The sequence below is a fragment of the Myotis yumanensis genome, unplaced genomic scaffold, assembly GCF_028538775.1.
Source record: "Myotis yumanensis isolate MYYU_CA2020_CCGP unplaced genomic scaffold, mMyoYum1.0.hap1 SCAF_13, whole genome shotgun sequence".
Lineage (NCBI taxonomy): Eukaryota > Metazoa > Chordata > Mammalia > Chiroptera > Vespertilionidae > Myotis > Myotis yumanensis.
The window spans coordinates 57,777,744-57,804,587 of record NW_027223764.1 but is presented as its reverse complement, the minus strand read 5'-3'; the positions used below and the strand labels follow the sequence as shown (position 1 = coordinate 57,804,587).

The 26,844-nt window shown below is 47.3% G+C and overlaps 1 protein-coding gene across 1 annotated transcript in view; it reads right to left on the bottom strand.

Moving 5' to 3' along the window:
* LOC139021561 (anthrax toxin receptor-like) overlaps positions 1 to 26,844 on the bottom strand; it is a 69,403-nt gene that overhangs the window by 24,968 nt on the left and 17,591 nt on the right. Inside the window, exons 2-7 of the mRNA XM_070431947.1 lie at positions 17,621 to 17,692; positions 17,130 to 17,195; positions 1,450 to 1,531; positions 1,319 to 1,352; positions 245 to 324; positions 99 to 167 (exon numbers count right to left, since the gene is read on the bottom strand). Coding sequence (XP_070288048.1) covers positions 99 to 167; positions 245 to 324; positions 1,319 to 1,352; positions 1,450 to 1,531; positions 17,130 to 17,195; positions 17,621 to 17,692 — 403 coding nt within the window. The remainder of the gene's footprint in view (positions 1 to 98; positions 168 to 244; positions 325 to 1,318; positions 1,353 to 1,449; positions 1,532 to 17,129; positions 17,196 to 17,620; positions 17,693 to 26,844) is intronic.

Genomic DNA, 26,844 nt, shown 5'->3' with positions numbered 1-26,844 from the left:
TTAGAGAACTATGCTTTGGGCTACCTTAAGAAAACTTCTTTTGGGAATGTTCCCCAAATGGGCTCATGTAGCAACCCTTGTTACCTGTTCAGAATTACCTGCCTTCGGCTATAGTCTTCTAAACCCACGCTGTAAACCTTGGCCCCCATATTCCGAGCCTTGTAAGCCTAAGAGAAAGAAGGCTTTGCATATAAATCACCAAAATACATGGAGCCAAGAGCTGATAAGTCTGGACTGGACTCACTTCTTTCCTAGTTTCGAAGACTGTCTCTTCCACCATCAATCCCCCTATCATGCTGATAACGAGGCTGGCAGCTTGGTTGTCTGCAGGAGAAGCAGGCCTGGCCTGGTTGGTAAAGGTACCCACATGACCCGCCCCAGGCTGCAGGGCCACAGCACTGCTCCTCCTCTGGGGAGAAGGTCGCTCAAACCCACTCACCCACCATCTCCAGCTCCAGGAGGGCTTTGCCGTCCACTCTGGGAGGAAAAGGATCCTTAACTCAGGACCTATTTTACAGATGGAGAGACTGAGCCCAGCTCAGGCCTCTTCCTACTGAACTCTCACTGCTACCAGATGTGCAGCCTTCGCCCTGAAAGGCAATTCCAGCTGTTTCAGTGAGCGCAGCCTTTCAGATGAGCAAAGGGAGGAGAAGCCAGACCCACTGAGTCTAAGGCCCGGGTCCTGCTCCAGACAGAGCCTGAGGACACTCCAGTGGTTCCCACTCAAGGTCTGAGGCAGGTGGGCCACAGATCCCAAACCCAGCTCAACACTGCTCCGAACCAGGTCCACACGTCTTTCCTGACTACAGCTGTGACCCTATTGTCCAAACGAAGATGGCTCCGGCTGAGCACAGCCTGTCCCTCTGTTGGAGACACTGTCACAGGACCAGTGAACTGAAGGGAAGAAGCTGAACGACAGGAGTCAGAGCCAGAACTGTGGCAGAGACAGGAGTGCGGCGAGTGAGGCCCACCCCCCTCCCCAGCCCCCCCATGCCAGCTCTTTCTTCTGCACACTGAATTTTATGTGTCTTAGGTCCCTGGGCTTTGCTTTTTGCTTTTTCATGTAGCCTGAGTGTAGGTCAAGCACCTCATATTTAATAAGAACCAAGAATGCACCCACAGGATCCCATGCAGCTCTGAGAGACATCACTGGGTGGCTTTTATCCTGGTTGCACAGAGGAGCCTGCAGCACACGGAAGGCAAGCGCCTGCTCCAGTGTCAGCGCTGGGAAGTGGCCAAGTGGGTCTGTGTCCGGACGTCAGAGAGGCTCTGCCTACTCTACCCGGATGAAACCACAGGAAGCCTGCAGGCAGCTTACCTTTCTTGTGCACGGGTTGAATCAGCTCATTTACCTGCAACAAAATGAAGGAATGTTGGGGGAGAGCAGTTAGACACCCCAAAATAGTCTAAGAACTTGACAAAGCAGACTAGAGTGCTAGCAGTCTGTACCTTTTTAAATCCAGGCTCCATGTCTAGTTCTCCTAAAGGCTCTACATTTCGAAGTTCCTCAAGACCTTTCTTTATTGCTTTTCTGAAAAAAAATTTTAAAAGAGGGTAGAGGTGGGATGAGGAGTTGACAGGTAAAAACACCCCAGTTATGGCAGAAAGCAGGCCGGTGGGAAGCAACAAACCAAATGCATCGGAGGTTCAGAAGAGGACTGTTTATTTGCACCAGGGCTAGCTCAGCAGAGTCCTCTCCAGCGACAGGGTTTTTGCCTTGTACACATTCCTAGGTTCTTTGTCTCCCATACATGGCATACATACACATTCTAGACATTCTTTCTACCTTACATGCTAAGCTTCTGGGTATCTGATGCAGTTTGCGGAGGAAGGGGTGGGCGCCACAATCAAGCAGAGCTTGTATCCTCTTCAGGCAGTCCCTCTAGAGGCGCTGGGCGGGTGGCCTGCCTCTCCCATTTCTATGTCCTCGCTGCCTGCCATCCCATGGTTGCCTGTGCTCTGGGCAGTTTCTCCCCACAGCATCTGCAGCCAGTAGAAGCCTGCCGCGGGGGGGCCTGGCATGTGGCACAGGCCTGATGGGGGAAGGGGGAGGGTAGCACCCTGGCCAGAGAGGATGTGGCCAGGGGCAGCCTGGAGCTGAGCAGGGCCCCGCCCTGACCCTCTGGGGTTCAGACCTCCAGAGCTGCTTTTGCCACCTGTCCCTGACAGAGATGACTTCCAAGTAGCATCTAGCTGAAGGCCTGTTGCCTAGCTACAGGGGGAGGTCTCGGCTCCTTATCTGCACCAAAGGTGAAGTCCCCTGACCAGGGCCAGAGAGTGCCACATGCACACGCATTTAGCCCTCCTCCTCCCCTGCTTCTCACTGTCACTAGGCCTAGAAGCCAGCAAGATTACAGAAGCCAGGGGCATGGTTACGGTGATGCAAGCAGGGAGGGGGCTTGCCATCTCATTTCCCCCCTTTGGATTCTTAAGCTGCCTTTAGTAGACTTAGAGAACATCATTAACCTTAGAAGTGTAGCTGACAAAGTTCTGGCTTGGAGTATTTAGCTTTCTGAGATATGCTCTATAGAGTCCATCAGGTGGGGGTCGGGAGGCTAGTTCACCAGGGGCTCCTAAGCCCTGTGTAGACAGGTTCCTGGCAGGAACATTGGGGGAAGCCAGAGGTCTCAGTGACAAAGATTAGTGACAGTGAAAGAGATAGTCTTATTTTGGTTGGGGACAACAATAAACAAGAAGGGTGAGTAGAAAAACTGTCCATATTGCTAACAGAGAAATATAAGTAAGGATACAGGGTCCAGGGCCCAGACCAGTCCAGCAGGTAGTGACTATCGGGTCTACTGATGGAGTCCTCAGGCTTTTGTGTAGACTGATAAGTAGGTTTTACTGACTTCTTTAGGGTGATTTGCAGAGGATTGTTCTGGTTGTTGTTTTTTGTTTGTTTGTTTGTTTTCCTTCAGATTGGCCATCCTTGGTTGGCTGCCTTCACCCGGGAGTGGTGGATCCAGGTGTTCAGACCTGCAACTCTAAGGGCTGTATGAGTAAATAGGGCCCTTTCCAGGTTGCTCTGAGGGGTTCTCTCTTCCAGTATTTTACCCAGACTTGATCCCCTGGTCTGTGGGGGTGTACAGTTATCCCCAGGGAAATGGGCGTTCTATGAGTTACCCATCTATGTACCTTAAGGACGGTTTTTCCTAGTCCTTGCAATTGTTTCTGAATTTCTAAATTTCCTAGTTATTTTATGTCTCCCTTGAGTTAGTTAGTGGGGGAGGTCTCCTATATAGGATTTCAAAAGGGGAGAACCCTATCTTTGCCCGAGGGGTACAACATACCAGCAGAAGAGCCAGAGGCAGTATGTCAGTCCAAGGCAGGTTAGTTTCCTGAAATAGCTTTGTCATAGCCTGCTAAGTATCCAATTCATGCTTTCTACTTTCCTTTGCAGCCAGTAGGCCGTGTAAATTCCATTGGATGCCCAGAGTCTTAGCAACCTGCTGCACCACTTCTGCCGTGAAGACTGGGCCATTAGTCAATGGCATCCTATATTTCAGAATGATGTCTCTTAGTAGAGCTTTGGTTACTTTTTTTTTGCTTTTTCCCACCCGTATGTGTGGGGTAAGCCCCAACCCAGCCCAAAAAAGTACAGACAAAAAACCAGGAGATATTTGTTTCCCCTGCTGGGTCCCATTTTAGTGAAGTCTACCTCTAGATCTTTAAAGGGTGCATGGCCACAGCGCTGGATTCTGGCTGGCCCAATGGGGCCTTATCTGGCATTATTTTGAGCACAGAGAAGGCAGCGTTGGGAGATTGAGGCACAGAGGGGAGGAAGTTGAGCAATCAGGTAGTACCAGCTCAGTAAGGCTTCTAGAACGGTTTTTCCCAGGTGGGTGAGTTCATGCTGCTGGAGGACCACCCGGTGGGCTATTTGTTCTGGCACATAGATTCTGTGGCCTGGGAGTGCCCACCATCTTTCCTTGGTCACATTTCCTCCCTCTTGCTGTGCCTTCCTCTTCCTGAGCTGTATATTTTGGGGGGTGTAGGTACTTCTGGGGCCAGCATGATTTTGGATGGTGTTTCTTGTTCTCTTGCAGTTTGTTTAGCTGCAGTGTCTGCCTGACAGTTCCCCTCTGACACTGAGTCTTTTCCTTTTTGGTGGCCCTTGCAGCGGATGACTGCTACTTCCTTTGGTTCCTAGACTACCTCTAACAGTTTCAGGATTTCATTTGGTTTTTGATTCCTTTCCCTGCAGCTGTCAGGAGTCCTCTTTCCTTGTATATAGTTTTATGTATAGGTAGGGTGGTGAAGGCGTAGCGTGAGTCAGTATATATGTTGACCTGCTTATCCTTGCTAAGTTCTAATGCCCTCACTAGGGCCCACAGTTCTGCTCTTTGGGCAGACCATCCCTCAGGAAGGGCTTTTGCTTCCAAAGTTTCAGAATCTGAAGCTATTGCATACCTAGCATACCTTTTGCCCTCACTCATGAAACTACTGCCATCCATGTACAGAATGGGGTCAGGATTTTGCAGTGGTTTATACAGGAACTCATGAATCACCTGGTGGCCCCCCAGCCAGCATTGTCAAGGGCCACAGAATGGTCTATGGGTTGTGGTCCTGGTAACCCTTACTTTCTGTCGTGATAGGGGTGCTACCCTTTGCTTCACTACAGAGTTTTCAGCCCCTGTGTCCACCATAACATTTATTGTTTGACTCCCAACCTTCATTTTGACTATGGGCTCATGGGGGCCCATTAGAGTCCACTCCTGCCAGGCCAATCAGATTGGCCTCTGGTGGTTCTGGCTGGTAGAGGCTGGGTAGAGCAGAAGTTCCTGGTTTTCTTTTTTGATGGTTGGGGCACTCATTCGTCCAGGGTCCGGATTCCTTATGGTAGGCACATTAGTCTTGTCTCAGGGGCACTTTCCTTTATGGTTCTTTATTTCTTCGCTGTTTCTGTTGTGTTTTTTGTCCTTGGTGGGGCTGGGTTCCCCAAAGCTACAGCTAGGAAAGCCACTTTCTGCTTCATCTTTTGGTCTGCTTCCTTCCTGGCAGCACAGTCACAGTTTACAAAGACTTTGTGGGCGATTTCCCGTAATTCAGTGGCATTCTTTCCAGCATATCTCTAATTTCTGGAGCTTTTGTCAAATGTCGGTTTGAGGCTGTCCTACAAAGACAGCATTGACCATGCATTGGTTGTCAGGGTCCTCTGGGTTGAACAGAGTGTAGACCCTGTAGGCTTTACAGAGTCTCTCATAGAAGTCAGCCAGACTCTCATCTGGTTTCTATAAAGCCTCAGAGGTCTTTGCCATGTTTGTAGGCTTCTTGGCTCTTGCCCTTATCCCTTGGAGGAAGATGAGTCAGTATCTTTCTAGGCAATTTCTTTCCTCCTCTATGTTTGTAATGGGGAAAATGAGACGTTTTGGGGGGTCTAGCAATCTGAATCTGTGCCACTAACCTAATGTACATTAGGCTAATGTACATTATTATTAGCCTATAGTCTAGTCACTGCCCCTTTAGTTGTCTGGTCCTGCAAGACCTGTTTAACCCCATTTTAGAGAGGCCATATACTATTCCCAGATGGAGTTATCAGTGCTGGTGCCAGGCCAGGCCTTTAGTTGTGGTCTCAAGGTCCCAGCACATGGGGCTCTTTAAGAACTTGCAAAGGGGACCAGAATAGCCCTTATTTGGAAGACAAAGGGCTGGAAAGATATAAAAGGGGAGGGCTTCCTTCATGTTTTGGCTCAGAATTTGAAATCTTTCTCTGAGCCTGCATGTGTAATAAACAGTGTAACTCCATTTCTCTGGGCTTTGCTTCATTTTCCTCTGATCTTCTGTAACATCTGGTTCCCTGACCTAGAAGCCCAACTGCACTGGTCATTTTGACCTCTGGTGATTGGGTTGGGTTTGGGGACCAGGAGCACTGGATAGGCCTCTGGGAGGCTCTGCTGAATTGAACTGGGAGACTCCAGGTGCTCCCAGACCTCAGCCTAGGACCCGGCCAGCATCTGGAGAAAGTGGACGGACATTTCTGAACCTGTCAACAGAAACAGTAAGGTAGGGGCTCCACGTAGTCAGGCCCACTCTGAGAGAGTGGAAGAGGAGCTTGATCACCTCCCAGGAAGTCATATGACTTTCTCAGGTAAATCAGTCAGGAATCGAGTGGACTGTTTAAACTCTGAGTGAGTGTCAACTAAAGTGCAGTCCAAGTTCAGGCATGCCTTTAGGGGCAGAAAAAGTAGCTGAACACTACTTAGGCAAAATATTTGCCTCAGGGACTTTCTGTGGGTAAAAGTCAAAACTCAGACTGTCTGGTGTATGAATGTAAGTGTGAGAGCCTGTGTGAAGCGAAAGCTACTTTGTGCCATCGTTAAACAAAGAAGTAGGTGGTTTCTGGCTCCGAGCCTAGCAAAATAAGATTGCTGGACAACAATATATTCAATAAAGGAACTTTATAATATTTTATTGGCCTGACTAGAAAAGCATTAATTCTATAGTCAAGACCAAATCTCAAAGTTATTAAGGTATAATAAAGAATTTAAATAAAGCTTTTCAGAGATGATCGAAGGGAACAGCGATTTACAATCCCAGCCTCCCCCTCAGGAGGAGAGCTATCTTAATAAGGTCCTAACTGCCCTAAGGCCACTGTGCCATCAGAAGCCAGTTTTTCTAAGCTGTGAAAGGAGTTAGAGCAAAAAAAAAGTTAAAACTCTGCTGGAAGACCCATGTGGCTCAGCTGATTAGCTAGACTAAAAGAAGGAGGGGTAATTTAAAAGTCGGCTATTGCTATCTGGGAAAGGGAAGCTTTGTTTAAGGCTGTGCTGCTGGTTCAGGGGACCCTAAGGTCCAAATCCTAAAGGGTTAAAGAGAATAGAGCAGGGCAGAGAAAGACTTATTGTACTTAGCAGATATCTTACAGAGAGCTTTCAGCCTTGAACACAGCGTAGCTCCGATAGCCAGAATAGACCTGGAGTAGGAGGAGTCAAGAATGGACCAGACCCTTCCATCATCAAAGCGGCTTGCAGCCCTCAAAAAACAAAAATGGGAAACACCTATCTCTCCCTACCTCGACGCACCCCCTGGCACCGCTAGGTCTCAGCCCATCTGCACCCAGGTAATATAGAAGTGCAGAAAAGCTGTTTTTAAAAAAAAAAAAAAAACCTCAGGATGCCTTAACCGGTTTGGCTCAGTGGATAGAGCATTGGCCTGCGGACTGAACGGTCCCAGGTTCACTTCTGGTCAAGGGCATGTACCTTGGTTGTGGGCACATCCCCAGTAGGAGGTGTGCAGGAGGCAGCTGATGGATGTTTCTCTCTCATCAATGTTTCTAACTCTCTATCCCTCTCCCCTCCTCTGTGTAAAAAAATCAATAAAATATATTTTAAAAAAGAAATTCAGAATATCTATGTATGTAAAAATAAGAAATGCAAAAACAGAAAACTAACATAATGTTACAGGTTTTAATTTGCCTGCTCTTAGTTTCATCCTAGAAGGTCTCTTGTACTTTGTTCAAGGTGTATTTTCTTGAAAGCAAAAGTATATTTAAAGTGCGTTCATAAATGTTAATCTAAGAAATGCTGTTTACTTTTTGGTAATCACTGAAAGATTGAGGTTTCTAAGAATAAGGAATTCTAACACATTTTAAAGAAAAAAAGAAAGAAAAGGCCAGTAAAAGTTACTGAAGATATAGCAAAAAGAAAGAATATTAAAGTAAAAATACTTAGTGGAAGGTCTGAGGCATGGTTATGCATTTTTGAAGGACACAGAAGGTTTAAAGGTTAATTTAGAAATATAAAATTTATAAAATTTATGTATGTAGTCAGAAGGAGAAGGGAAATATTAAAAGAAAATTAATTAAATAATACAGGCCAGTAAGCCACGAAAGGTAAATGATTTGCATTTTGCCTCCCTAAAGAAAGGGTAAATAACTTACATCAAAGTACTGAGGAATACTAATAGGAAAAATCCAATCAGTGTCATTTGCTATCCACACCCAAGCCGCCAGCTGCAGGAAGAAGCCGGGGATGCCAGTGACCTGACACCCAAGTTGCTCCCCAGTGAGTTATAAGTGTTTTACAACACACAATGAAAGACACAAGCATTTGGTTTGCTGCTTAAAGAAAGACAAACAGTGAGCCCCGGGATCTGTAAAAGCAGCCAGCAATAGAGCTAGTGAAAGCTCCCTGTTTGCAAATGTGCCAAAAGGGTTCAGAAATACAACTGCAGCTGCCAGTATTTGCTGCTGCCGGGAGAGGAGGGGCTGATATCCCCTTCCAGTGCACCCCCTTGGCCGAGACCTGGACACTGCTCTGCCACAAAGGGGACAGGTGGGAAGGTGGGGGCCTGATGCCCAGGTTGCAGCCTCCAGAGCACTTTGCAATATGCAAAGTTGTTTCTAGCTGCAGCCCTGGCTGTTTGATGCTGGCAGCTTAAAGCCAAAGGGCAGCAAGAGACAAGGATGGCAAGACCCTATAACTGGTAAACAGGGTTAACAGAAGAGGGCGGAGGGAAAACACTCTCCCTGAACCAGAGACAGACTGTGTTTATGGCTAGAGAGAAGAATCAGAACCGGCTGCCACGCACAGCTCTGACAGTGGCCTGCAGAGAACTGAGCAAGGTGACTCCCCTGCTACACTCCGAGGTGCTGGTTGTAGCGAAGTGCATGGATCACCGTGGGTGGCATAAGAGCAATGCCCTACGTGATGGACTTGGCTGATGCCTTCTCAATAGACATGACTTCAGAGAGTCAAGAACAGTTTTACTTTATATAAGGAGGGTCAACAGTGGTCTTAGGCACCCTCCCTCAGAGATGTTTTATGTAGCCCTACCATGTATCATCATTAATGGCATAAGATTTAGCTGACAGATATGGCCACAGTACCAATATTATACTTCATTATGTCAATATGCTATATTAACCTTTGATTCTCTTGCAGATTTGAATGCAGCTGCCAGCAACTACTATAGACCTGTGTTGGTCTACAGACCTTGATAGTCTTTGGGAGTAACTGGCGAGTGTCTAGTTTCCCACACTGAGCGTCATTGTTATGGCTGTATGTTATCTGTCCTGGAAGGGGGTTATGTGGGGTTGAACCCCAAAAAGAAGTAAAGGGTGCCAGCTGCCAAGAGGGCAGTTTCCCAAATAGGCAGGGAAGGATACCCATCAGGTTTTGGTCCCAGTTATGAAAGAAAACTGGGAGCTGATGCTCTCTTGTTGAAAGATGGTTGTCAGCCTGCATGCAGCCTTGTGACCATCCCCATGTCAGGGGTGGCACAAACCTCAACTTTAGGAAAGTGGGGGAGGCCTGTTTGGAACAGAGGGAAGAGGTGAGTACCAGCCCTCTGTCACAGGAATTACAGACCCTGTGAGGTCCTGTGACATGTGAGACCTTGTGAAGGGATAAAGCTCATATAGAAGAGCTACTCCCTTAGTCTGTTCTGAGAGGGCATGTCACCCCTCCCAGAGACCATATGTAGTTTAAGGATGAGTCAAGTAGGGGGAACCCTACTACAGGGATATCTGTAATTATCTATTTGAGTATAGATGCATTTTAAATTTCTTCTAGTCATTAAAAGACAGTACTGTTTTATTATAATACATTTAGAAAAATATTACTCTGGAAAGTCCATGAAAAGGACTAACAAGGAAAATCAGAAGATCTTAAAGCAGGTCAGTGTATTTTTCCCCCTATATTATCCCTCCAAAATTTAGCAAATCTTAATAAATGAATCATGGCAATGCATTTCTTTGCATACATTCAATAAGACTGGTTTCCAATAGTAGTTTTACTGACCAAAAACTTTGACTGGAGTATCATGTTTTAAAGAGCTCTCTGGACTCTGAAGATCTGAAGCCAATAAGAGTGCCATAGAGAAAGCCTGGTATCTTGCTTGGTAGTTCTCAAAATAGATGGCACTGGAGTGTCAGGACCATACCCTACCATCACTGGTGGTTGGTCAGAGTAAAAGGGGAGCAATAAGGTCACCTCTACATCCCTGCAGAACCCCCATGCATTCTAGGCCGTGAGGAGTAGAAAGGCTACTGAGATAGGCCTTGAAACCTAGGGTATGGGCCCGGGTAGAGCCAGTGAGGAATTCACCTAACCCAGCAGATACTGCTGGCAGGCCTGACAGCAGCTGGATGGCTTGGCTTCCCCGCCCTACGGGGCCCATTGAGACTCAATCATGAAATTCCAGCAAAAGTGGTCAGTTACCATTCTTGTTATGTTTATGCAAACCATCAGGCCAAATTGAATGCAATAGATAAATTAGTCTTAAATTTGGCTCTTTAATAAACATAAGGTAATTTTAAGGAAAAAAATTCTATTTCAATAGAAATTATTAGAACTTAAATGTTTTCTTTCCCTTCCACCAGACCATTTGTTGTAACTCTTGCTATTCTAATTGCTCAATAATACTAAATTTTATAATACAGTTTGTCTCCACCAGGACACAAGCCCACCTCCTTCTGTGCCCAGGCTCATCGTCCCTCTGACAGACAGCAAGGATCTCTTGGCTCTGAAAGAAAGCTCTGTCCCCCTTCAGCATGGGAGTAGTCAGAGGAGCCCACCGACGTTCATTTTCCCTAAAAGAATTCAGAGCCAGGATCCTTGAGAGGATGTATTAGGCAGTAAGACAGACATGAGCAAGGACGATGGGCCAACTGAAGAAGAAATAGATGGGACCCTGAGACATGCTTCTCACCACTCCAACTGCTCTGAAGCCAGAAATGAAGAAACCTGTGCAGGCTCCCTCTCCCTTCCTCTAAGAAAGCAAACAGGTTAGAACAGCTAATAGAGATAAAATCAGTAAGTCCTAAAGCCCCAATATTACTCCAGATCAGGTCTCTGGACTGCCATTACAATCTCATAGGTAATAAAGATAAATACTCGAGCTGCTGAACACCCTACTCCATAGCTTTGAGTCTTCTATTGAATCCCCAAGGCTGAAAATCAGCTTGAGGATCAAAGAGGGGGAATGATGGGGAAAATGAGACATTTTTGGGGGGCTAGTAATCTGAATCTGTGCCATTAACCTAATGCACATTCTTATTAACCTATAGTCTATCCATTGCCCCTTTAATTGTCTGGTCCTGCAAGACCTGTTTAACCCCATTTTAGAGAGGCCATATACTATTCCCAGATGGAGATATCAGTGCTGGTGCCAGGCCAGGCCTTTAGTTGTGGTCTCAAGGCCCCAGCATATGGGACTTTTAAGAATTTGCAAAGGGGACCAAAAAAGCCCTTATTTGGAAGACAAAGGGCTGGAAAGATATAAAAGTGGAGGGCTTCCTTCATGTTTTGGCTCAGAATTTGAAATCTTTCTCTGAGCCTGCATGTGTAATAAATAGTGTACCTCCATTCTCTGGGTGTTGCTTGGTTTTCCTCTGGTCTCCTGTAACATCTGGTTCTCAGCATGGCTCCTCATAAGACAGGGCTTCCCATGCCCAGGCCTCTATGTCTAAATGTCCAGCTGGTGCCTGAGTTTGGAGCCATTTCCTGGCTTCAGTGACAATTCTCTGGCATTCTTCTGTGTTGAACAAGGTAAGGAGGAGCTGTTTACAGTCAACCCAGGTGGGGCGAAGAGTCTGAAATATGGATTCCAGGAGATCTACCATTGCCTGGGGTTTTTTAGAATATGGCGGCATGTGATGTTTCCAGTTGAGGAGGTCAATGGTGGAGAATGGCTGATAGAAGACTGATCCCCCCTCTTGTAGGGCCCTGTCAGGATCTACTTTGGGGGGACCTCTTGTTTCCTGCAGTGGCATCTGCATTGCCGCTGGGGGTCTTGGTCCTTGGGCTCCTGACCTAAGACATCTTTCTACAGGATCAGGTGTCTCTGGTGGTGATGGTGGCAGGCTGGCTTCCTCGGAATTCCCTTGCAATATGGGAGGCTGCTGTACTTTTCGTGAAGTTTTCCTTTCACTTTGTGCCATGAGGACCTTACATTGTCCCTAACCAGTAACGCAGAATTGGATCAGGAAGGCTTGACCTGAGCTATTTTTAACTATTGATCTATATAAGGAAACTGGTCCGGGTAGCCGGGGCTTCTAGTGACTACCTTATATACAGCCCGGACCATGGGGACAACAAGGGAGCCTTAATTAGTCCCAGCATGTGGGATCCTGATCCTGGGCAGCATGGGGATGGGGTGGAGAACTGGGCCAGAGAGATGAGGGCCGAGGACCCAGGGCCTACGGGTACTCCAGGTTCTTACTCTCCCTCTACTCCCCTGCAGTGTGTTCATGCACAGTGCATGCGCACAACTGAGCACCCACCCTGCAGGCGGCTCAGGGATGTGAAATAGCATCCCCCTTACCTCTGCTTTCTCCAAGCCTTCCTTTCTCTGCCCATGTCCTTGGCTCAGGTCTCCAGCCTTACCTTGACCCTGGTCTATTTAAGGACCTATTTCTGATTCTGTTTCCCCTGATTTTTATCTTTGCCCTGTCTTGTCTTTAACCCAGCCTATTTCCATTTCTATTTCCAAATCTATCTCTGCCCCTTTACTTGTTTTGCTCTTGAAGCCTCTTCTTGCCTTAGTTTCTAGCTTTAACTAGGTATGTAGTTGCAACAGTGTCTCTGGCCACCTTTGTCTTCAGGTTTGTGTCTCGCTCTGTTTCTCTCCTACAGAGTCCTGACAAGGACTCCTACTGACACAGTTCTGGTGGCTCTGTCTCTCAGTGGCTCAGCCCTAAGCCAGGGCTCGAGTGCTGTGCCTCCAGCCCTGATACAGAACCCAGTTTTCCAGTGACTCCGGCCGGGCCAAGGCCACGGGACTAGGAACCAGGAGGTGCTCGAGGTAGGAGACCCAGGGGCTGGCCAGGCTGTTCAGGGCTGCAAGGGCGGGACCTAACCCTGCCCCGCCCGCTTAGCCCCATCTTGCCTGCTATTCCCCTGTGGGGCTGGCCACTCCTTGTGCAAGCCCAGGCCTACAAAAGCTTTGGGTTCCTTCCTCAACCACTTGGCGCTTATCTTGGGACTGGCCCACTCTGCTCTCTGGGGCTGGAGGCCAGGACAAAGAGGCAGAGGTCAGCACGCAGTGGGAACAGGGAAAGAACCAGAGACAATAGGACAGTGCTGCAGTGGATGGCTGTGCACCCCCTCCTGCCCTACCATAAGGAGAGGGGAAATGGGTTGGGCCCTCAGCCTCCAGGGCACTTCTGCGCCCAGTGGGGTGGCTGGACCCTGGCACCCAGTGATGGGGGCATGGAAGCTGGCATCCAGAAGTCAGGGATGGCTGCAGCTTTCCATGCCGGGGGCCCTTCAACAGCTCAGAGATCTGACCTGGGGGAATAGGGACCACGGCCCAGCAGAGGAGACCCCATCTGCTCCTCCCTCTCCAAGGCCCTGGCATAAGTTTCTTCCCAGGGATGGAGGTCAGCAGGGCCACGTCACCAGCAGACAGCCTTTTACACACACACACACACACACACACATGCACACACACAGAGATTCAGACTGGGTTCTGGACTCCAACCCAGGAGTTCCCTGTCCTCTGTGGTGACTAAACTGCTCAGGAGGTGATCAAACCTCACTACTGCCTTAAAGGCGGGCCTGAACTGGTCCTGGGTCCCCGGGGACACTTGGCGGTCTGAAGTCCTGGCAGGACTGTCCTCCCTGGGCACAGGGGTGACTGGCTACAGTCGGGCCTGGCGAGGGTTGGATTCAGTGAAATTACCAGTGGCACACCTCACTTTCTGTCGTGGGGGCGGAAATTAGCACCCCCTCTCACTGGCTTCTGATAACGGTGGCTCAAAGGACCAGCGGGGCTGTCAGCTTCACGGTCAGGGAACCAAATGTTATGGCAGAAATCACTATGGCAGGAAGCGACAAACCAAATGCATCGGAGGTTCAGAAGAGGACTGTTTATTTGCACCAAGGCTAGCTCAGCAGAGTCCTATCCAGCGACGGGGTTTTTGCCTTATACACATTCCTAGGTTCTTTGTCTCCCATACATGGCATATATACACATTCTTTCTACCTTACATGCTAAGCTTCTGGGTATCTGATGCAGTTTGGGGAGGAAGGGGTGGGCGTCACAATCAAGCAGAGCTTGGACACTCCTCAGGCAGCCCCCTCTAGAGGCGCAGGGCGGGCGGCCTGCCTCTCCCATTTCTATGCCCACGCTGCCTGCCATCCCATGGTTGCCTGTGCTCTGGGCTGCTTCTCCCGCCACATTGCACCCTCAGACACTCAGAGCCTGCTGCCAGGGCCTTGGGGTGAGCACAGGCCTCAGTGGGGCCCAGTGCCCCAGCCAGGGAGGTTGCAGCACAGGGATAGCCCTGGAGCTGAGCAGCACCACCCCCCGCCGTCCTCCTAACCCCCCTCCCTTGGGCCAACCCTCTGGGGCCCTGGCCTCCAGAGCCACCACTGCCCAGCCCCCAGTAGACATGACTTCCCATCCACATCTTGCTGCAGATCTGTTGCCTAGGCTACAGTGGGAGGGCTCGGTTCCTTACCTGAGCATAGGGGGAAGTCCCCAGACTGTGGCCAGAGAGTGCCACGTGCACACACACTTAGCCTCCCTCTCCCCTGCTTCTCACTGTCACTCCACCAAAAAGCAATCGGGATTACAGAAGCCAGGGACGTAGTTATGGTGATGCAAGCAGGGAGGGGGCTTGCCATTTTACCCCAAGCTGTCCTGATGCCCTTTAGCATGGGGCTGACCTGCCTAGAAGGGAGAGGACACAGCCAAGTGGCCCTGCCATGGCCCTTCTGCCCTGTGACTTTGAAATTGATGGGCCTTGCTCAGTCCTGCTCTGTCGCCCATCTGGTGAGCACTGAGTGGGGCTGGGGATGATGCTCTGCTGGTTCCAGGGCTACGGCCTGGCTCTCTCTGAGCTCATCACTGTCTCAGGCACATGGACGTCACCAAGGGCCCTCCTGGACCGTCTGTGGTCAGAGGGGAGCATCCATGCATGTGCAGTGTCAACCCCGCACCTACAACGTGACTGGCAGTGTGTGAAGTTTCTGAGACGTCCCTCAGGGAACACACTCTCTTCCAACAGGTAAGGCTGAGTTGGAAAAGGCCATCCTGCTAAGGCCCTGCCTGTGCCCACCTCCCCTGCTACAGACCCTGAGGTCCACTGGCTCCTCCCAAGCTCTGCCCCTCTGGGTCCGTGTTACAGGAAGTAGTCAAGATACTTAGTGCGAGTGTGAGGGTTCCAGCCTCAACATGCTCCTAAGAACAAGAGCACCACTGGGAAAAGGCCCTGGGGCTGCCATGCAGGGAAGAGCAGTCCTCTGCAGGCTGCCTGGGTGGCACCTGTCCACACTGTTAGTGCAGGGAGCAGGGCACGGCCTGGGCGCATGCGCTGGGGGCTAAGGTTCAAGCTAATCCAAAGGGACAGGGAGGAGCTGCCACAGAAGGTGGAGCGGAGCCTGGGCCCGAAGACTGGTGTCTCCCTGCAGGCAGAAGAGCTGCTGCCCTGGGGGCGAGCTGGCACAGCCCAGGAGGGAGGGGAAGGGTCCATGGCCAGCGAGGCCGAGCCAGGCCCTGTCCAGCACAGCACAAACACCCTCCCCTGCACTCACCACACTTTGGAAAGTTTGCGTGTTTCCCACAGCAGCACACTTGCGCTGCCATGCCAGCCAGCCCTCCCCAGCTCTGGCCCAGGACCCAGCTAGCCTGGCCTTGCTCTCCTGAGCTGGTTCTCCTTGGCTCTACCCTGCCAGCCCCCTTCTAAGCTCTGCTCCTGAAGGAATCCTGGCTCCTGCTGCCTCTAGAAGACCTCCTGTTCCAGTGTCACCTCCCACACCCAGGATTTTACACTCTGGGCACCACCCCTGGGAGACAGCCCCACCTTCACCTTCCAGAGAGGACCTGGGACATTCCCTAGGGCCTCCACAGCTCATCCAGGTCAGGCCCTGAGCCCCAGCTGTTGGAGGAGGCAGTGGTCTCCCTGTCCCCCAGGGGGTGCTCTTCCACCAGAGGCCCAGGCCCAGCCCCCATTGCCACTCTCCCTGCCCCCTCCAGAGTCCCTGCCCATGGACTTGCTTTCACCCACCTCAAACCCACCCAGGCCTCTCTGTCCTAAACACAAGCCACACACCCAATGAGAACCGTGCCTTCCCTCCCCTTGTAGGGAGAGCAGCCAGGCCCTCCTGCTCCTCCTTGAGCTGGACATGGGGTGCTATGGCCATGCACTGGGTCTCACCCGCTCCTGCAGCCTGGCTGTCTCTGTGTCACCTGCTGCTTCTGATTCTCTCCCAGAGCCTGCACAACACCGTGTGCCACAAATCCTGGCCTGCCGCCCCTCCTAAGCGTCCATCACTCTCTGTGGCGCCTCACCCACTCTGAATTGGGTTCCACTCTGGTGTGTCCATGGGAATCTCAGCCTCCCAGCTGCTCAGAAGCTCCATAACTTCCCACTGTCAGGCGTGGGCACCATGATGGGGCTGCTGACGGCCCACCTGGGATGCAGGGGTGGCCGCCTTCCTCAAACACCAGCCCACCTGCTGCTTACAACTCAGGACCTCCGATCTCAGACACACCACGGGACCCAGCTCCCCTCCACTGAAGCCTTTCCCTTCAATCAGAAATCACATCCTTTCTGGTTCTGTCTCTGTCCTGGCCCCAAGCCCACTTGCCCAGGGCAGAGAGTGAGAGAGCACGGCAGGTGCCAGACATGGGCCATATTCATAAAGGACCACACCTCTGTGGTACCAGATCCCAGGACTGCTCACAGCCAGCCTGTGCTAAGAAAACGGTAGGGAGGGACTCAGGGCAGAGATGGTCTACAACAGTGGTTCTTAGCCTTCCTAATGCCATGACCCTTTAATACAGTTCCTCATGTTGTGGTGACCTCCAATTTCATTGTTACAAACTGAACATAATTAAAGCATAGTGATTAATCACAAAAACAATATGCAACTATATATGTGTTTTCCAATGGTTTTAGGCGATCCCTGTGAAAGGGTCGTCCGACCCCCAAAGGGGTCGTGACCCACAGGTTGAGAACCGCTGGTCTAGAAGGAAAGGGATGGTCAGGGCCAGTACAGCCAGGTGCAGAGGGGGCTGGGGGCTGGGGCTGGGTCCAGGGTGGGCACAGGTGGGAGGGGAAGCTTAGCCAGCACACCTGCACACCAGTGTGCTCCCCCTTCTGTCTCAGGGAACCCCTCACTCACTGGCTCTCCCTTCAGCCTGGGCCACTGGGCCTGCCTAGGGGATGAAGCAGCACTTACCTGTCTGAGGTGGGTTTCATGAGGGTTTTGCCATCTGAAGTGATGAAGGACATCCTCAGTTTGGGGCTGGGGACAAAGCACTCCTCGTGAGAGAATATACACATGGGGTCAGAATGACCCTAGGGAGCAGCCAGAGGGGGTGCATGACACCTATGAATTTCTCCATTTTGGGGGGCCTAGTTCACATTTTTGAGAAGACTTGCCTTTTACGTTGCCCTTTTCCTTTGGCCCTCGACACCATTTGTCCGTGTTCAGTTACCCTGTTTGCCTGTTTCCTAATCTTGAGTCCCTCAAGCACAGACTGTTTCCCTTGTCCCATGGCTTGCCCTCCAGGAAGGAGCCACAAAAAACCTCCCCAGCTGATGGCACTGGTGTGACTTTCCTTCCCGCTCAGAACGCTGCCCTGGGCTCTGTGCTCCTGACTAGAGGGCCCCCCTTCCCACGGAGTCAAACCGCTTGGACTCTGCGGGGGAGGAAAGCACCAACCGTACTTCGTGTACTTCTTCACCATTTTCTCCACAATGCTGTAAATTTCCTCCCGTTTGTTTTTCATGTTGTCTGATCTGAAAACAAAGGAACCGGAGGTAGAGAGATGACAGGACCCCATCAAGCAGGCAGACTTCTGCCTCCCAACCTTCCAGCAGGCCCTTTAGTCACTCCCCACCTCATGTAGCTGAAGCCAGGCACACACCCTCAGAGACTTCACTAGGTCACCCTGTGGTGACTTTAAGCAATGTGAGTTGTGGGGAGCATGACCAACCAGACCTGTGTGCTGGGGGATGAGGGAGCTTGGCTGGCAAACCTGATGGTTGGTCACATTAGGTGGGACCACTTGGTAAGGGATGAGGGAGGATGGGTTGATTGGAAAGCACATTCTGATTCTAATACGTTGGCTCTCCTGGCCCTCATTTACTAACATCCCAACAGGGTCCCTGGCAGGGAGGATGTGGTCTCAGAACGTTTTATTTCCATCCTTTCTTATTGGCCCACAAAGCTGAGACACCTGGGACATGAAAGGCCTTTCCAGCACTCCTGCCAGAGGGCAGCTGTAGTCAGGACATCTCTGTGCTGCTTGCATGGAGTCCTGAGCAGCAGGAAACTGCAGGCCTCTGTTGTCCCTCCCTTCAGGTCTTCACGCTGATTGCTCATACTTCAGTCACTAAATGGCAAGCGAGGAGACCGAAGGGTGATGGGGTCCTGACCTCATCGTGTCTGTCTCAGTAGGAAACACTTACATGTGTCCTATCTGCCCAGAGTTCAGAAGTCTTAGCAATCCCACATCTCTGTGGGTTGGCGTACTTCCAGATTAGGGAAGGCAAATATGAGGTTCACTGACTACATACATCTGAAGGTCTTACAGATGGCAAAGGGTGAAACTGAGGCTAGTACTCTGCCCTGGGCTCTTTTACTATAACATCTGGCTTATACATTTTGTATGGCATGTGAATCAGAGGGACCTGCCAACGAGGCCCTTCCCCTCACCTCCAGTGATCATCATGCCCATAAATAATTTTAATGTCATGTTTATATGTGTGATTCCCACTTACCCTATAGCATCCTTCCCCTCTATAATATCCTTTTACCTCCTCCAGGCTGCATCTAAAACTGTCACCGATGGTGAGGAAACTAAGGAAAGGGTATTCCAATAATATCTCGATTATCATTTATGAAGCATCTATGTACCATACACTTTACAAACATGATTTCCAATGCCAAAACAACCTTATGTTATTAGCATTATTTCTATTTTTTACAATGAGAAAACAGGCTCTAACATGTCAAGGACTTTGTCAAAATTTCCTTGGCTAACATGAATCTAAATCTTGATGTAGCTGCAAAATCCTTGCTCTCCCCACTTTACTCAACAGATCAGGGACACTGCTGTAACCAACATTGTTGGATAGCAAAGCACTAGACTCTGTCAATCCATTCACAATACAGACTTCCTCTCAGAATCTCCACATTTATGTGCAAGGCAACTCCTTTCCTCGCTATTGGTAACATTTCCAACTCTATTTTGTATTACTCCTCTCCTTTGTTTCCTCCTTGAATGAAGAGGATTTTCCAGAGGATTTTACAGAAAACATGAGTCTTCAACCCACCCACCTATTCTGGGGTGATTTTGGAGGAAAGTCTAGATTCTAGAACACAAGTTCTCATGGGCAGTGGAAGGAGGCAATATGGGACAGAACAATCACATGGGCTTCTGGCAAAAAGCACTCCAAAGCTTTAACACCCCACTCTTAAAAGAGAACGGAGAGATGAGAATCTTCAGACATTTGAGGACATCTCTACTATTAAAGCTCGAGGCCAATAAAATCTAATGCTATAACTATTCTGGGAAAAGTGAAGCATGTGGGGAAGAATTATATAGGTTAATCAAGCTATAAGAAAGCTAAATTTTCCTCCTCCTTAGTATGAACTCAATAGAAAATTTGTAAACCTCAAACAAGAAATATCTGTCAGTACAAGCATCTATAAAAATAAAAGCATAATATGCTAATTAGACCAGGTGTCCTTCCAGATGTCCTTCCAGATGACCTTCTGGACGAAGCAGGGCTTGATAGAAGCCTGTGTCCCAGGTGTCCACCTGTGGCTGGAGGGAAACCCAGATCCCAGATGCCAGAGGAAATCTAGTGCCGGCAGCCAGGGGAAGGAAAGCCTACTCTTGCATGAATTTTCATGCATTGGGCCTCTAGTAGTATTATAAACATGGTCAAAATTTCCTTGGCTAACATGAATCTAATATAAAAGATTATTATAAATATAAAAGATTATTTAAATATTTTATAAATATAAAATATAAAAGATTAGTCAGTGACTACCTCTGGGGAGTGAAATAAGAAGTGGGGAGGTCTCGGGAAGATGGCAACTGGCAGGAAGGTAAGGAGGGAGAGAATGTGAGAGTGCGAGGGATCAATAGAGGAGTATGTGGACGTGTGTGGTGTGTGTGTGTATGAGCTAGGGACAGTTAGATTCTGCAGGTCTGCCAAGGGGCTGCCAAATCGGGCAGTCTTAGACGGCGTAGCCCCACTCCAAGCGCGGACACTCCTGAGCGGCCAGCACGGGCACAGAGACCATGCCATCTTGAAAAACAGAGCTGCTTGAGACTAGGATTCTGGCCTCAGCACCATCCAGTCCGGTCTCAGACACAAACCAGGACCCTGCAGCCAATGGGGACAGAGACCTGCGACCACAGCTACAGACCCACAGACACCAAGAATCCAGACATCCCCGCAGCAGATCTCTGTGAGTAACAGAGCCCATCCTCCTCCCCACAGGCTCAAGGGCAGCACCATAGTAACTGATAGACCCACCCCTCCCCCGGGCCTCAGTGCTGCTACAGGAACCTTAGCCTGGAAGCGCGCAAATACTGAGAACTTGTCCCCCACAGCATGGACTACAGGAACCTTAGCCTGGGAACTAACGCGAACACTGGGAACTTGTTCCCTGCAGCACGGACCCCCGGGACCCTGATTCTCCTGGTGGGAGGCAGCACCAAGCACCAGTGACTTGACTGTGTTTCTTATCACCTGCCCCTGGGATCCCTGATTCCCAGTGCATTAACACTAAGAGCCAGTGACTCCAATTCTTGGTGCATATGCACACAGGGACCCCGATTCTCAATGCAACACCTTGCGAAGCAGCAGAGACTCTGATACTGGATTCTTGGGGAACTCTGACTCCTGGCGCACGCTCGGGGGCTCTGATTTTCAACACACTCCAGGGGGGTCTCTGTTTCAGCACCGTGCAGGTGGGGTCCCTGATTCTAAGTGTGCACACGAGAACACATTAAGTGCTAGTAATGCTGACTCAGAGCTCTTCAGTGACACTAGGGTGGTGCGAAGCTCCCACTGCACACAGCCCAGGCCCACGCAACTCGACGTTTGAACCATCTGGAGATAGTCAGAATGGGGAGATGACACAATCCCCAGAGGAAAGAAAATGAGGAGTCACCAAGAATGAAAATTAATGAAATTGAAGCATGCAACATGTCAGAAAAAGAATTCAGAGTAATGGCTGTACAATTCATTCACCGGATGGATGAGAAAATCAACAACCTATGCAAGAATTAGGAAGAAATGAAAAGTGATATAGCTACAATCAAAAACACCATGGAAGGTTTCAACAGTAGACTAGAAGCAGAGGACCAAATTAGTGAGTTAGAAGATAAAGTAAAGAAATAAGCTCAATCTGAACAGCAACTGGAGAAAAAAATTAAAAAGCAGGAGGAGAGCCTAAGGGAGCTTTGGGACAACATGAAACGAAGTAACATATGCATAATAGGGCTGCAAGAAGGACAAGAAGAGCAGCAAAGATTAGAAAATCTATTTGAAGAAATAATGACAGAAAACTTCCCAGATATGGGGAAGAAAAAAGTTACACAAGTACAGAGAGTCCCAAGCAAGATGAACCCCAAAAGACCCACACCAAGACACATCATAATTACCATGGCAAATATACAGGACAAAGAGAGAATCTTAAAGGCTGCAAGAGAGAGACAGAGAGTTACCTACAAAGGATCCCCCATCAGATTATAAAATGATTTCTCAACAGAAACACATCAAGCTAGAAGGGAACGGAAGGAGGTATACAAAGTGTTGAAAAGCAAAGGACTGAATCCAAGAATACTCTATCCAGCAAGACTATAAATCAAAATTGAAGGAGAAATCAGGAGCTTTGCAGACAAAAAAAGGCTAAGGGAGTTTATCACTACCAAGCCAGCAATGCAAGAAATTCTAAAGGGAATGCTGTAAAAAGAAGAAATAAAAAGGTAAGAAAGAATACAGGCACAAAAATAGAAGTGACTACAAGCAAGTACCTTTCAATAATAACTTTAAACGTAAATGGACTAAATACTCCAATCAAAAGACATCGAGTGGCTAAATGAATAAAAAGACATGACCCATATATATGCTGTCTACAAGAGACCCACCCCAGAACAAGGGACTCACACAGAATGAAACTGAAGGGATGGAAAAATATCTTTCAGGCAAATGGAAATGAAAAAAAAGCTGGGGTAGCAATACTTATATCTAACAAAGTAGACCTCAAAGTGAAGGCCATAACAAGAGACAAGGAAGGACACTTCATAATACTAAAGGGATTGATACAACAAGAGGATATAACCCTGTTAAACATATATGCACCCAATGCAGGAGAACCCAAATACATAATAAAACTCCTGGAAGATATCAAAGGAGAGATCAACAACAATACAATCATAGTAGGGGACTTTAATACACCACTGACATCACTGGATAAATTCTCTCGACAAAAAATCAGCAAAGAAACAGCAATCCTAAATGACTCACTAGATCAGATGAACTTAATTGACATCTGCAGAACATTTCACCCCAATGTCGCCAAATATAAGTTCTTCTCAAGTGCACATGGGACATTTTCAAAAATAGACCACATATTGGGTCACAAGCAATGTCTCCCCAAATTCGAGAAGATTGAAATCATACCAAGCATCTTCTCAGACCACAATGACATAATATTAGAAATAAACTACAATAAAAACAATTCAAAGCACTCAAACACTTGGAAGCTGAATAGCATGTTATTAAATATTGATTGGGTTACAATGATATCAAAGAAGAAATTAAAAACACCCTGGAAACTAATGACAATAGAAGCACAACAATCCAAAACCTATGAGACACAATGAAAGCAGTCCTGAGAGGAAAGTTTATAGCTATACAGGCCTACCTCAAAAAACAAGAAAAAATGACAGTAAATCATCTAACTCTACAACTCAAAGAATTAGAAAGAGAGCAACAAGAAAAGCCCAGAGTGAGCAGATGAAAGGAGATAATAAAGATCAGAGCAGAAATAAATGACATAGAGACCAAAAAACAATACAAAAGATCAATGAAACCAAGAGCTGGTTCTTTGAAAGGATAAACAAGATTGATGAACCTCTAGCCAGGCTCACCAAGAAGCAGAGAGAGGACTCAAATAAACAAAATCAGAAATGACAAAGGTGAAATAACAACAGACCCCACAGAAATTCAAAGAATTGTTAAAAAATACTCTGAACAACTCTTCTCTAACAAACTAGACAACCTGGAGGAAATGGACAAATTCCTAGAAAAATACAACATTCCAAAATTCAATCCAGAAGATTCTAAAAATCTCAATAAGCCAATAACAATGGAAGAAATTGAAGCAGTAATCAAAAAGCTTCCAGCAAACAAAAGCCCAGGGCCAGACGGCTTCACAGGGGAGTTTTACCAAACATTCAAGGAAGAACTAAAACCTATCCTCCTCAGACTACTCCAAAATATTCAAGAGGAAGGAACACTTCCAAGCTCATTCTATGAAGCCAGCATCACCCTACTACCAAAATCAGATAAAGACAACACAATGAAAGAGAGTTATAGGCCAATATCCCTCATGAACATAGATGCCAAAATACTCAACAAAATTCTAGCAAATCGGATCCAGCAATATATCAGAAAGATCATACACCATGACCAAGTAGGATTTATCCCGGGCATGCAAGGATGGTACAATATCCACAAATCAATAAATGTGATACATCACATAAACAAATTGAGAGATAAAAATCACATAGTCATATCAATTGATGCAGAAAAAAACATTTGACAAAATCCAACACCCTTTCTTGATAAAAACTCTCAGCAAGGTAGGAATAGAAGGATCATATCTCAAGATAGTAAAAGCCATATATGACAAACCCACAGCCAACATCATAATCAATGGGCAAAAACTAAAACCATTTTCCCTAAGAACAGGAACAATACAGGGATGCCCCCTCTCACCACTCCTGTTCAACATAGTACTGGAAGTACTAGCCATTTTGATCAGACAAGAAGAAGAAATAAAAGGCATCCAAATTGGAAAAGAAGAAGTAAAACTGTCCTTATTTGCAGATGACATGATACTGTACATAGAAAACCCTAAAGCCTCCATCAAAAAATTATTAGACTTAATAAATGAATTCGGCAATGTAGCAGGATACAAAATTAATGCCAAGAAATCTATGGCATTTCTTTACACCAATAGTGAACGTACAGAAAGTGAGACTAAAAAAGCAATCCCATTTACCATCGCACCAAAAAAATTAAGATACCTAGGAATAAACTTAACTAAGGAGGTAAAAGATTTATGTGCAAAAAACTACAAGACAGTGAAAATAGAGATAGAGGAAAACATAAACAGATGGAAGAACATACTATGTTCATGGATTGGTAGAATCAACATCATCAAAATGTCCATACTATCCAAAGCAATCTATAGATTCAATGCAATCCCCATTAAATTACCAATGGCATATTTCACAGATCTAGAATGAACGTTCCAAAAATTCATCTGGAATAAAAAAAGACCTTGAATAGCTGCAGCAATCCTGAGAAAGAAGGAAAAAGTAGGTGGGATCTCAATACCAGATATCAAGCTGTATTACAAAGCAACTGTTCTTAAAACAGCTTTGTACTGGCACAAGAACAGACATATAGATTAATGGAATAGAATAGAGAACCCAGAAATCGACCCAAACCACTATGCCCAACTAATATTCGACAAAGGAGGCAAGAGCATACAATGGAGTCAAGACAGTCTCTTCAATAAATGGTGTTGGGAGAATTGGTCAGATACATGCAAAAAAATGAAACTAGACCACCAACTCACACCATACACAAAAGTAAACTCAAAATGGATAAAGGACTTAAACGTAAGATGGGAAACCATAAAAATACTAGAGGAATCCATAGGCAGCGAAATCGCAAACATATGCCGAAGGAATTTCTTCTCTGATACAGCTCCTAGGACAATGGAATCTAAAGAGAAAATAAACAAATGGGACTACATCAAAATAAAAAGCTTCTGCACAGCAAAGGAAACCGTCAACAAAACAACAAGAAAGCCCACTGCATGGGAGAACATATTTGCCAATGTTATCACCAATAAGGGTTTAATTTCCAACATTTACAGGAAACTCATGCAACTTAACAAAAGGAAGATAAACAATCCAATAAAAAAAATGGGCAACAGACCTAAATAGACACTTTTCGAAAGAGGACATCCAGAAAGCCGAAAGACATATGAAAACATGCTCAAAGTCACTAATTATAGGAGAGATGCAAATCAAAACGACAATGCAATGTCATCTCACACCTGTCAGAATGGCTATCATCAACAAATCAACAAACCACAAGTGTTGGAGAGGATGTGGAGAAAAAGGAACCTTTCTGCACTGCTGGTGGGAATGCAGACTGGTGCAGCCACTGTGGAGAACAATATGGAGTTTCCTCAAAAAACTAAAAATGGAACTTCCGTTTGACCCAGTGATCCCACTTCTAGAAATATATTCCAAGAAACCAGAAACACCAATCAGAAAGGATATATGCACCCCTATATTCATAGCAGCACAATTCACCCTAGCTAAGATTTGGAAACAGCCTAAGTGCCCATCAACAGATGAATGGATTAAAAAACTGTGGTACATCTACACAATGGAATACAACACTACTGTAAAAAAGACGGAATTCTTGCCATTTGCAACAGCATGGATGGAACTGGAGAGCATTATGCTAAGTGAAATAAGCCAGACAGAGAAAGATAAATACCACAGGATCTCATTCATTTGTGGAATATGGAGAACAACATAGACTGATGAACAGGGACAGATCCAAAGACAGAGAAATAGCAATCAGACTATCAATCCCCAGAGGGAACGTAGGGGAGGGTGGAGGTAAGGGGAAGAGATCAACCAAAGGACTTGTATGTGTGCATATAAGCCAAACCAATGGACAGGGACAGCAGGGGGATGAGAGCATGAGTGGCAGGGGAGAGGTTGGAAGTTAATGGGGGGATGAAGACAAATTTGTAATACCTCAACCAATAAAGAAATTAAAGATAAAAAAAGAAGTGGGGAGGTCAGGGGCAAGAGCCTCAAGTTTTTCTTATGTACTTTGTAATTGTGCTTGATTTTAAATGTATTGTCAAGCATTTTCTCTTAAATTTAAAAATAAAATTGAGAAAAATAGTAGAGATAGCATAGATTTCAAAATGGTGCCAGATTAAGTGGAAGGTACACTGACATTCTCCCAGAACCAAACTGGAATTACAATTAAAATATAGACAAATGATCCTGAATAACTAATTGAAGACTAGCTCCAGAGAATCCTTATCATCAAGGACATAAGTAGGAGACCACATTAAGACTAGTAGGAAGTGAGGAGGCACAAAATCACTTGCTGGGCTCCCACAGGAGCAGCTGACTTTCTGGAAGGATATCTCAGGTATGGGGGTTCCCACTGAGAAGTCTTGGCTCTAAACCCCAAGCTGGGCTCCCCAACCTAAAGTAAAAGAACTGGAAAAGGTGCCAACATAACATCTGCCTGTAAAAAGCTCCAGGGGTTCTGTTTGGCAGGGAGATATGGCTAGAAAGACAGGCAGCCCCTTAAAGAGGCATTGCACTAAATTTTGTTTACAGCCACTCACCTTGGACTCCCCCAGAGGGAGGATTAGTGCGACATAAAGAGAATCTGGGGTTGGTGGCTCTGGAGATAGAGCTGAGAAGACAGCCACCAGAATTCCTGTGCTGACTCATTTCCCCATGCTACAGAAGCCTTCTTTCTCAGAACTTTCCCATCAGGCCAGCTTTTGCCTGGGAGGCATAAATTGCCCCACTCATTGGAAACCCTTTCACCCCACAATGTGGATTTTATGCCCTACTGAGGTC